Below are 12,597 nucleotides of genomic sequence, written 5' to 3' on the forward strand. Positions count from 1 at the left end.
GAGAATCTACGTGAAGTCACTGCAACCCGTGAATATATTTCCAGGTTATAGGATCGACCGTCGGCATGGATCGTATCGTGTCTACCTTTTATAATTAGGTTTTCTCTTGCTAGAATTATTCATTTCAGGCAGAGTTTACTTCTTGGACGCACATTCTACTCTTGGCTTCCCAGACATTAAGTCCTCCAGAATTTTCTCCTTCTCTGGTCAACACTGACTCTTTCACTGTTTCCTCCTTCTCTGCCCAACTCGTTACGGATGATGTGCTCCTTGAGTCGGCCTCGGCCCTTTCCCTTCTTGTGCCGAGGTCTCAGATGGCCTCGCCCACGTGCATGGTTTCAGTTACCGTTCACTCGCCAGTGATGAGTTCCAGCTGTGCTTCTCCAGCCCAGACTCATTCTTATGAGTCCCACACCCAACGCCCTACTTGACACGTCTATTAAAGGGCACAAGGGTTCCTCGAACTGACACCTATAGGACCACATTATGTTTTCTCCCTGCTAGACGTCTCGGGGCTTTTCTGTAGTCGTAACTGGGGAGTCTAGAAAACTAGGATGCTTTCTGACAGTCTTCGTGGCACGTGTCCACTGCTTTCCGTCCACGCTGGGAATAAAACAGCCAAACTGCCGTCACCCGGAGCATTACAAACCTTCCAACCAATGTCACTATGTCTACTTTTGCTTCTCTGAATGCAGTTTTCTATTTGAGTTTCAAAATAAACATCTCGAGATGCAAAGAGGATGGTTTCACATACCCCCCCCAACACACATACACACAGATACAAGACATACCACACAGACACACATATGGACACACTCAAACATATGCAGACATAATGCATACATATGGGCACACAAAGGCACAGGCGTGTATCTCCAGAATGGCTGCGGCTCTCTACCTCCCAGAAGCTTCATGATTCCACCACCAGCGTGTAGTGTTCCTGCTGGGAAATGACGGTTTTCAGCCTGTCCTGGACCCAGTGGGGTCTGGGCACTGAAATACGAACAGAGGTGACGTGTGTCTTTTCTGATTAAGAAAATTAAGAGGTCAGTATACCTGTCCTTCCTCATCCTTTGCCTGATTTAGCAAATCTGGTATCAAACATGAAGTGGAACCCTCCATGAAAGAACCTGAATCTCAGCATCTCCAGGTGGAGGAAAGACACCTGGCCACTGCACGCGCCCAAAGGAAACTGCGGCCCATGAAACCAAAACGACAGGGAGGCACCAACTCACACCAGTCAGAACGGCCATCGTTAGAAAGCCTACCAACAATAAACGCTGGAGAGGGTGTGCAGAAAAGGGAACCCTCCTGCCCTGCTGGTGGGAATGTAAATCGATACAGCCACTGTGGAGAACAGGATGGAGGTTCCTTAAAAAACTAAAAAGAGAGCTACTATATGACCCAGCAATCCCGCTTCTGGGCATATATCTGGAGAAAACCATAATTCAAAAAGACACATGCACCCCAGTGTTCACTGCAGCACTATTTACAACAGCCAAGACATGGAAACAACCCAAAGGCCCATCAACAGATGAATGGATAAAGAAGATGTGACACATATATACAATGGAATATTACTCGGCCATGAAAAAGAATGAAATAATGCCATTTGCAGCAACATGGAGGGATCTAGAGATGATCATACTGAGTGAAGCAAGTCAGAAGGAGAAAGACAAATATCACATGATATCGCTTGTATATGGAGTCTAAAAAAATGATACAAAAGAACTTATTTATAAAACAGAAACAGACTCACAGACATAGAGAACAAACTTACGGTTACCAAAGGGGAAAGGGGGGAGAGGGTACATTAGGAGTTTGGGATTAACACATGCACAGGACCATATATAAAATAGATAAACAGCAAGGACCTACTGTATAGCACAGGGAACTCTACTCAGTAAATAACCTACAACGGAAAAGAATCTGAAAAAGAATATATATACATACATGTTATATATATATATATATATATATATATATATATATATATATATGTGAAAACAAAATTGTGACATGTATAAATGAAAACAAAATTGTGACCTAAGGTGTGTGGGCTGGAAGTTCCTCGATGGCCACAGGCTGAGAGGCTAAGCTGAAATTAAGGGTAGCAAGACCTCTCAGAGGAGGAGAGCTTTCAGTGAAAATCTGAACGCTGAAAAGAAGCCAGACCCTTGAACATCTAACAGAAGAGTTTTCTTGGTAGATGATGACCAGGTCCAATGACGCTGAGCTACAAATCGGTTCAGACGGTGCCTGGAACAGAAAGCAGCGCAGTGTGGCTAGAGCAGAGTGAGTACAGGGAACAGTGGGACCAGCCCATCGCAGGAGGGTAGGCACTGCGCTAGCCTGCACTCTAGAGCCCACGCGCCACAACTACTGAGCCCGCGAGCCACAACCACTGAGCCTGCGCTCTAGAGCCCACGCGCCACAACTACTGAGCCCGCGAGCCACAACCACTGAGCCTGCGCTCTAGAGCCCACGCGCCACAACTACTGAGCCCGCGAGCCACAACTACTGAGCCTGCGCTCTAGAGCCCACGCGCCACAACTACTGAAGCCTGCACGGCTAGGGTCCGTGCTCCGCAACAAGAGAAGCCACCGCAATGAGAAGCCCGCGCACCGCAACAAAGAGTAGCCCCCACTCATCACAACTAGAGAAAAGCCCACGCGCAGCAACAAAGACCCAACACAGCCAAACATAAATAAATAAATAAAATAATAAAGTAAGAAATGTTTTTAAAAAAAGAAAAGAAAAAGACCTACTCAGAGCACTCCATTTGCCTCCTTAGAGACAGGAGAAAGGAGTTAGACCCAGGCTGGTGGCTGTGAGGTTGGAGATGAGCCACGAGACTCAGGTAGGATAAGCTCAACGGGCTCTGAGGATGGGTTCCAACGTGGGGCTTGGGGAAGGGGGTGTAAAAGAAAAAGGAAAAAAAATCTTTCTTATTTTGATGCAAAATCTACTTTCTTGCAACTTCTACCTATCAATCCTGGTTTTTTTTCCCCCCTCTGGTTCAGTACAGAACGCCTGTATCCCCCATCACAGAAGAATAATCACATAGCCAGCCCAGTGTTCTCTTTTCCGAGCATCCCTGAACACTTCCTGTAGGACGAGGACGCACGGAAAATCCAACCTTTAGCTGTAACCCAAGGTCGAAAAGAATCCTCCAAACGTGCTTGCTATGCCAACCAGAGTCACCTGTCGATCACTCATTAAATGATAATCGCTCTACATTTCGATAAAGGATCCATGCGTTTGAATTATGCCACGGAGCTGTCTTGACATTTCAGTTATATCATCTCCTGCCTCACTGGTTTGAGGACGTGATTTCACCCGACCTAAGATGAAGCAATGGCGCAGAACGTAATTTGTCCAGAGAGGTGAAGGTTGGACAGCTAAGGGTCACGCAGCCGCTCTCCTGTCCTTACCTCTCGATTTTGCATCCCATTCCAGAAACCACTTCATGTCACAACCACAGGACCACGGATTCCCGTGCAGGTAAAGGTTCTCCAGAAGCGGCATGCTCTGAAGCACGCCGGGGGGAAGGGTTGTAATCATGTTCTCGGCTAAGTAGAGGTGTCTCACGGTGGAGAGTCTGAAATAATCCAGAAACGTGAACGTGGAGAACGTGGCGGGGTGCAGCTGGTGAAGCATGTTTCCCTCTAAGTGGAGTAGCCTTAGGGACGTTAAGCCGCTGAACGCTTGTGGGTGGATAAACTCGATCTTGTTGTGGTCCATGTGTAGCCTTATTAGGTTCCAGAGCCCCCGCAGGGTCTCTCCTGTGATCACTCGAAGCTTATTGTAGCTGAACTTGAAAACCTACAAAGACAGGGAGGACGGGAAATCCTGTCTAAGATTAAATAAAAAAACCTGAAAACCAACCAACCCACAACCAGGAAGAGAAACCAGAACAAAGGGCAGGAAAGTAATGACATTAAGCTCGTCTCTTACGTTAAAAAAAAAAAAGGCCATTTAAATCATTGTGAGGGAACATGCTACAGCTCCCCTCTTCACGACGGGTCCTAGAGGCTGCTAGTCGCGCTGTTCATAAATGCCTGGGTTTACCTGGAGAGAAACGAGGTCTCTCAGAGCCCCGTCGGGGATGCTGGGAATGTCATTGCCGTGAATCATAAGCAGCTCCAACTTGGTCAGTCCCGCAAACGAGGTTTCCGACAAAGCCTGGATGCTATTGAACCTGGAAAATAAGTAACTGGAATGAGGAGCAGTGAAGTTAAATCCCAGCTGGGGAGGATTTCCCAGCCCACCCAGGGGCGACTAAGCAAAATGTTGATTCTAAGGTTGTACTGGTGCCACTCGCAAAGCATAATCCTCTCTCTCCGTGTCCTTGTCTATTTCTAAGGTTGCAAAGAAACCCACACATTTTTATTAGCCTTCGTTCAGTGAAGGCATGATCGCTGGGAATTCTGACTGGGAGTACACTTACGTGGTCACAGGCTATTTGGGGAGATACATAAGACTTAGACCTTTAAACACAGCTGGTCGAAAGGGCCCCTCATTGGAAATCATAACAAAGACACGTGGCCAGCACGCATGGAAACCAAAAAACCAAAACACAGCTTTGGAAGTGGCTTTGCATATAGTAAGACAAGGACGTTCTCTGAAATAAAGGACCAAATGAAACAGACACCCTTATTTCGCGAAGACAAGCTCCCATTTCTGATGGGTGATGGAAGTTATCTGTAAACATTCTGATGCGTTTGGGGTGTTGTTTTTGCAGAGAGATTGGTAAAGACGCTTCCTCGACCGGTCTGGAAATCCCTCACTGCTCCATGGTTAGTGACACCAGGGAATCCCCAAAGTGAATCCCTGGAGAACCAATTATAAGATGAACAGAGAATCCTGTACCTTGCTGTGTTGTAGGGCAGGAACCTGGGGTCAGGGCTTCTGTGGAAATCCAACACATCTATCCTGACATGATTTCTGTACTTCCCCTTATCGCCTCAACAAAAGGAAATGCGTCTGTAGAGGAGGCCGGTAACAGCTCAGAGCTAACTCGGCAGGTGATGGCCAGGTCCAGTTTCCTCCTGAGACACATACGTGCCCCACACCTCGGTGATCACAGCCTCTAGGGAGGTGAGGTCCACCCCAGAGCTCAACATCCTGCAATGCACTGGCCAGCCCCCATGACAAGGAACCGTGGTGTCCCAAACGGTAAGTGGGCCCCAAACGTCATGTGCTGAAGTGGAGAGTCCCTGCCTTAACCCAGGTTGGGACAGGATGGGGGGTTGGTGTGCTGCCTCATTTGTTCATCATTATTTGGACGCTACCAAGAAACCTGCCCGAGAGGGTGAACACCCAAGAGGGGATGAGTATCAGCCCGTAAACCCTTTTCCATTCCTTGTTGCCTGACGCTCGTCTGGAAACAGTTTGTGGGAGAATATTCTCAGGGGAAGTCGGTGAGGCTGGCAGGGACCAGGTAATCTCAGAATTGGGAGGATGTAGAGAGGAAAGAGCTTCCTTTGTTCCAAGTCCACCGGGAAGTCACTAGAGGGTTTTCAGGAAGGCTGTGGCATGAAGAAAGTCACGTGGTAAAACAGCAAAGCTCCAATCTGTGCAGAATGGGTCAGAGACAGACAAGAGGGGAACGAGGAGACCACGTGAATCCCGGGGAGGGACGCCGGTGTCCGCGGGCAGGGTGGCCGCCGTGGAGATCAACGTACGTGGGAAGTTTCCAGACGTGCTTAGAGCAAGAGGCCACAGGCATGGCTGAGGGGTGGAACTGCAGATAAGGAAAGGCTTGCAGCGGAAACACTTGCAAGTTCTATTTGCCATGGGATGTTGAAGAGGCTTGGCAGACGCCACGGTGAGGGTGGGACCCAGCAGGCACGTCAAGACCTGAGATGTGCACATGCAGGAAGCATTCCCGAACGGACGCATGCACTAAGGGCTTGGGGGGAGGTGACACCACCTGCGAAGACCCCAGAGGTAAAGAAGAGTAGAGAGGCCAGAGGGAAGAGGCAGGTCTGGACTCGGAGGCAGCGGGGGTGCAAGTCAAAGGCTCCATCTCTCAGGTGGGTCAGAAAGAGTCTGATGTTCCGCAGCACATTTTCGTTCAAGGCTGTGCTATTCCTCTCCTGGAATTTTTTTGTCTCCCCAGAGCCTCACTTCCAACTTGACGTCCAGCTACAACGGTGGATGCCGCGGTGGGCGGAAGATAAAGGGGAGGAAGATGTTTGGGTGCAGAAGGTCACCTTGTTTGGATTCCCTCCCCACCTGAGTAAATCCCCTCAAAGTCCTGGATGGGGGGCATGTCAGCTCAGGAATCCTCCTTCCTGCATCACCTTCCTGGTGCTTCCTTTTAAGAGAGTGACAGATGCAAGAGCTGCTGGTGTCAAGGTTACGAATGCGGGGTGGGGGGGAGCGGGGGGGGGACATTTCCAGGACAGACAAAAGACAAGGGAATCACGTGAATGGCAAATGCAGGAAGCATTGTATTCTCTCTGCACACCCAAGGGGTGTGGGTGAATTCTCTCCGCATCTGTCTAAAAGCCGGCAGAGAGACGGGGAAACTCACGTGGCAGTCAGGAAAACAATTTGACCGGCAGACTGAAAGGACCTGGTGTACAGTCCCATCCTTTAACTGGTCAGCTACCCATCCTTCTCTCCAAAGCGTCTTCCTCATCTGTTGACAGGCAATAACTGACTACATAACCAGCTAACTGGAATGATTTTTATATCAGAAACACAGAACCGTTTTGCAATATATACACATATCAAATCATCATGTTCTACACCCGAAACTCATATAAGGGTGTCAATGATGTCGCCAATAAAAAAGAAAAAAACAAATATATGTAAAATTGCTTCACGGATACCCGTTAGGATCCCAAGCAAAATTTTAAATGAAAAAGAGCTAATGGGCATGGGAGAAATTTCAGCAAGATGTCATCAAAACTCATCTTTCAATCAAAGGGGGGAAAATCTTTAAAGGTCTATAAATCAGACATTTAACTGCATGATATGTTCTTACTCAGAAATCTTTGGAAAGTGATTTCTGAAAAAGCTTTGGGGCTGTCCAAACAGGAGACAGCAGATCTTTCTTTCAGTGCTGAGTGAGAACCCTAAAAACATCTGTGTGGGAATGAAAATTTTTCATTACTGCTCTGCCAATAATCCCTCATTCCTTGAGAGTTTTAAACCCTTTCCAGACCGCGAACAGACAACTCAGACCCTGAGTTCTATCTGTATTAGACGTTGCTATTGTTTTTTCGTTTGTTTTTTTTTTTTCCCCAACAAAAGGCACAATGCCAGCCTCCTTATCTGCTTTGAGACTGGTTTCCAGAAATAGTGCTGTGATATTATAAGAGTGATTTTTAAAATGTGGCACATTGAATAATGTTACAAATTAAGCCAGATGGAAGTAATATATGTGGGTGCAGTGAAGCTATTCCTTTTTTTTTTCCTTTATCTTTAATATCACACAAAACCATCTCAAGATCTTATTGGAGATGGTAGGAAAAAGAATAATTTTGATATCTGTCTTTCATTCGAGTGGCAAAGTCTTTAGGACACTGTAATTCACTATCTTCAGCATTAATTGTTTAAAATGAAACCACCAAGAACTATGTTCTCATTGAGACGTGACGTAGGTTCCACGCTTACAAAACACGTCATTTTAAAGATGGGCGGAAGAGAACCCTCCTGGAAACTGTGAATGAGATGCAAACAGCTCCACAAAAAAACAGTTTATAGGTCTTGCAAGTCTCAAGCTATCACACAGCTAACTTTTGGGAGAGGATGCATGCGGTGTCTTCCCCAACCCCCCAGCCAACCTGACAGCCCAGACCCTCAACACACAACAGGTGAGGCATTCGGGGCTCCTACACAGGAAACACAGCAGAAGACAGTCCCCCTGCACCTTCAATCCCACACTGTCTAGGGGGCTCCCCTAAGGCCTAACAGTAGCCCCGATTCTGTGCCCTGACAAGGGGTCAGCCTTGAGGGATTAGGTGGTTAACCCGCAAGAGGGACACTATGCTGAAAATGCCTCATGAAAGGGGCGACCCCTATAGACAGAGCTCTTTTGCACCCCAGGAGGTGTAAGAAAGAAGAGAAATCATAGATAAGCTCTATTTTCCTTTCCACAAACTAGCACAGCCCATCCTGGCCTGACTCAAAGCAGCCCCAGTTCCCCTTCTGAATGAATTGTAAGATTGTGAAAAGGAAACTGGTTTTAAAATTGTAAAATGATTTAAAGATGGCAACAAGGAAACTGTTACTGTTCTCTCTGCTGGCAAAGCCAAATTGTTTTCCCCATGGAACCATCATCACTGTGTTAGATTTTTCAGAGTGTCAAATCGTAAAGTTTGCCAAACTTTTTTGGAGAAGGCTATTTAATGGTCTACTGCTACGGATTCAGTGTTTTTTCTTATTGTCTTAACTTCCCGTTCTTTTATTCTACTACTGGACTTTATAATCGATAAATGCAAGAACGGTTGAAGCTCTGTACTCAGAGATGTCTAGGCAGGTTTACAATTTTTTGTTTCATCTTATGAAAATGTCCCCACAGTGGCTATTCATCAAACCCTAATTAATTTTGTTGTTTTATGGGTGGTAGAAAGTAGCGAATAGGTTTTGTTGAAGCAGTCCAAATGATTGTTTACTATTGAAGTTGTACATTGTTTAATATGAAAATTGCACATGAGTACCTGTAATTCATAGCAATGTACACTAATGTACAGAAAGCATATATGGGTACAAAAGGAAACTAAAAATACAAAAATTCTACCCTGAAATGCTGCATTAAAATATCTGTTTAAAAGATACTAATATTGGGCTTCCCTAGTGGCGCAGTGGTTGAGAGTCTGCCTGCCGATGCAGGGGACACGGGTTCATGCCCCGGTCCGGGAAGGTCCCACATGCCGCGCAGCGGCTGGGCCCGTGAGCCATGGCCGCTGAGCCTGCGCGTCCGGAGCCTGTGCTCCGCAATGGGAGAGGCCACAACAGTAAGAGGCCCGCGTACCGAAAAAAAAAAAAAAAAAAAAAAAGATACTAATATTTTAAATAGGCAAAATCTGAAAGAACTCTTATTTCCTCAATGTCACAACTGCGTCATGCAGATAACCTACAAAGTGTCACAGATGCCTCACTTACTCCTCTTATTATTATGTAATAGTTCCTGAAGTCCATTTAGAATACTATTAGTATATTTATGTGTGTGTCATATGCTTTCATATCTGCATTAAAGAACTCTTATCAACGGAGACTTAGCAAGCAACTGAAGCTGTCCGAGACGGTTCGTTATTCAGCCTTGTGACAGAAGCTTCCGGTGACGGATCAATTCAGGTAACAGCCCCCAAAGGACCACATTTAGTATAGTTACAAACGCCCCCTCGATTCAGCCCATATAGGAGCACATAACGCAAGACACAGTGACACATAAAGGAGCATGTATTCGCAGTTACGTAAACGCACACACACATAACGAAAAACCAAATCAACACGCATGCGAGGAGGCTGCGATGGCTCAGAAAGAACGTGGTACAAACCCCAGATTGATTCTTTCCACATGTTTAGAAATCCCAGCGGGCACGGAAGCCAAGGAGCGGAACGTGCAGTGGACCTCGCTGGGAACATAGCAGGCGCAAGGATACGGACAGGCCAGCGCGGCGCGCGGATGTCCCCACAGCAGAATCAGCACCACGGAGAGTGCTCGCCACTGCGCCCGCGTTGGCATCTTGTCGGGGTGGGTCATCCCAGGACACCTGTCGTGGAACCACAAAACCAGATGTCAGGTAGCGCTTCCGTATTTCCAGCGGATCTTACTTGAATGTGCACCATGGGGGTAAGCTTCGCAAGACATCACACAGTATATGTCAGTGACACAAAACATGTGCATCAAGAAACAGAAAATTTATTTTTTAAAATCTTCCGCCATTCACTTTAATCGTTGCTATAGAATATAACCTTCCCTCCTGACTTTGGGATGACTTGGAGATCTCCCTATGCTGTGTAGGAGGGTACGGAATACACATGCCCACATACACGCCCATAAATGTACTTACATACATATGTGCGTGTATAAAGGTATACATACACAGACATATATATTTGTATAAATGTGTATATATGTGTGTGCTTATAGATACAGAGAGAGGAGAGATACATTCATGTTTCTATAATAAAATGAATAATAAAAGTAAATGTTATGCGTCCGCCTCCAACGTTATTGCCGAGCCGTTGCTTATTGTATATATCGGAATAAAAAGCTTCTCAGGAAGGCCGTTATTATCAGAAGGGTTTCCTTCTTTTAATGCCATTCCTTAAAGTTTTAATTATATCTTCTTCAAGTGCTTACAGAGGCATTCACTAAAGCGAAATATGTTCCATTATATGTGGTTTTGTTTATGACCCTTAATTGTTTTTTCCTTGGAAGAGCCCAAATGTTGAGATGGTGCAGCACCATAGTTACCGGAGAGGAAATTTGGGGCAAACCTCTGAAAAATCTGCCACTAGAGAAAGAGGAAAGGAATTATTTCCTGATGAAGAATCTTGAGGCAAACAAAAAAGATCAGTAAGACAAAAGAAAAAAAAAAGGAAGAAGGAGAAAGAGAGAAGGAAGGAAGGAAGCAAGGAAGGGAGGGAAGGAAAGAAACGGTCAGATAAATGTTAGGTTGTGGGCTTCCCTGGTGGCACAGTGGTTGAGAGTACGCCTGCCGATGCAGGGGACGTGGGTTCGTGCCCCGGTCCGGGAAGATCCCACATGCCGCGGAGCGGCTGGGCCCGTGAGCCATGGCTGCGGAGCCTGTGCTCCGCCACGGGAGAGGCCACAACAGTGAGAGGCCCGCGTACCGGAAAAAAAAAAAAAAAATTAGGTTGCATCAGCTACCTCATTTAGAATGTCCGTGATTATTTTTTCATGCATCGGTCATGCCTTCCTTCATCGACTCATATTTCTGTCAACTCTTGCATGAAGTTTATTTGCAGATAAGTAACACACATGGAGAGTAAAGGGCACGGAAGAGAAACGCGCCTGTCGGTTCGTCCCTGCTCTGGGCAAGCCCTCACTTCTGATCATAAACTCTCCCTCCGCTGACACGCGGTAGGGACACCCCGAGGCCGCAGCCCTTCCATCCGTTACAGGGCCTCCAAAGAGATGCTCTCTAAAATCCGGACGCGTCTCGCCTTTCAGCTGCCCCTCCAGAGCTGTCGGTGCAGGCGGCCGCGCAACAGGCAAGCGCAGCTTCCTCCGCTGCCGCTTTGCGGAGAGCAGCCGGCTGGCTCTGCTGAGCCCAGGCCTCCCCCGCTCCCGCCTGCGCGCTTGACCTCCGCCCTGGTTTTCTGCCGACGGCCTCCCGATGCCCCCTCCCCCGCCGCGCTCCGCATCCTGTCTTCCACCCGGCTCCCCCCGGAAGACCGCAGGAACGCTCCCCCGGGAACCCTGGTCCCGAGGTCTCGAGGGAAAGCGCCCTGAGCCTGCAGGACCTCCCGGCACGCCCGGAGAACCCCGGGAGGCTGGCCACGGGACACCAGGCGATAGACAACCTGGAGGGGCCGGGCGCGCGGCCCTGCGCCCCTGGCCGGCTTCCAGCGCCCGCGCTCACGCGGCGGGCAGGCGGCGCGGTGAACGCCGAGCCTTCCCCGAGCGCGGCTCGGGTGGCCCCGCGGGTCTCTGAGGCCTGGCACCCGGGCAGCGAAGGACGTCTCTCCCAGACGGTGACTTCCCCAGCTCCCGCGCGGCTCAGCCCCCGGCTGAGGGGGGCTTCGCGTCTCCCCCTTTCCAGGGGAAGACGAAGGGGGAGAAGGACGAGAGTCTCAGCCCCCGGAGCGAGGCGGCCCTGCAGCGGCGGTGTCCTCCGCCAACGCAACAGCGCAATCGCTTACGCTGGGGGATCCCCTTGGTGACGCCCTGGAAACCAGGGAGGGATGAATGAGAGGTCGCGAGGGGGAGGGAGGAGAGAAGAAAGGCTCGGGGGTTCCTTAGACCTACTCAGCGCATCTTCCCGGAGGATTCCGTCAGCCTCTCGCCTGGACGGAAGCCGGCCCCTCGGCCCCTCCACTGTAGTGCCAGGAAACAGTTCAACCCGTCTGCTTGCCCTCGCCCCCCGCGGCACAGGTCCGTCCCGCACTCTCGTCACCCGCCCCTGGCAGACAGAGCCGGCCGCCCTCGGTCCTCACCTGTCCTTCGGAAGCCGCGGCACACGGGAGCGCTGCGCCCAGAGCATCCGCGGGGCCGGCGCGCGCGCGTCACCGCCGGGGGTCCGCCGGGGCCATGCCCTTCCCGGGGCCGGGGGCGAGGCGGCGCGGCTTCCCAGCGCGGCGCGGCGAGCCGGCGCCCTTTTATGCGCGTCGCCCAGAGACTTCCCCGAGTGCACGCCTCGGCCCACCCCCGCCCTGCCCCACCCCGGGGAGACGGGGCGCGGGCCCCGGCGCAGGGACCCTGGCCGCGCCGCTCTGCGCTCAGCCCTCCTCTCGGCTCTTCATGGCGCCGCGTCCCGAGTGGGCACGCCTCGTCCACGCCGCCGGGAGGACCGGCAGGGGCCAAGCGCACACGGCTTTGGGAAGGAGGGCTGCGGGTCCAAGACGAACTCTGGGGACCCGCGGGAGGGGCAGAGGTCCGGAGCGCGGTGC

The 12,597-nt window shown here is 49.6% G+C and overlaps 1 protein-coding gene across 1 annotated transcript in view; it reads right to left on the reverse strand.

Annotated features, from left to right (window-relative positions):
• The window catches only part of MXRA5 (matrix remodeling associated 5), a 28,543-nt gene extending 16,285 nt beyond the window's left edge, over nt 1-12,258 (reverse strand). Inside the window, exons 1-4 of the mRNA XM_082680620.1 lie at nt 12,145-12,258; nt 9,516-9,731; nt 4,072-4,201; nt 3,435-3,825 (exon numbers count right to left, since the gene is read on the reverse strand). Coding sequence (XP_082536746.1) covers nt 3,435-3,825; nt 4,072-4,201; nt 9,516-9,731; nt 12,145-12,191 — 784 coding nt within the window. The 5' untranslated portion in view covers nt 12,192-12,258. The remainder of the gene's footprint in view (nt 1-3,434; nt 3,826-4,071; nt 4,202-9,515; nt 9,732-12,144) is intronic.
• Nucleotides 12,259-12,597: the final 339 nt, after the last annotated feature.

The sequence above is a fragment of the Grampus griseus genome (assembly GCF_964374135.1).
Source record: "Grampus griseus genome assembly, chromosome: X".
Classification (NCBI taxonomy): domain Eukaryota; kingdom Metazoa; phylum Chordata; class Mammalia; order Artiodactyla; family Delphinidae; genus Grampus; species Grampus griseus.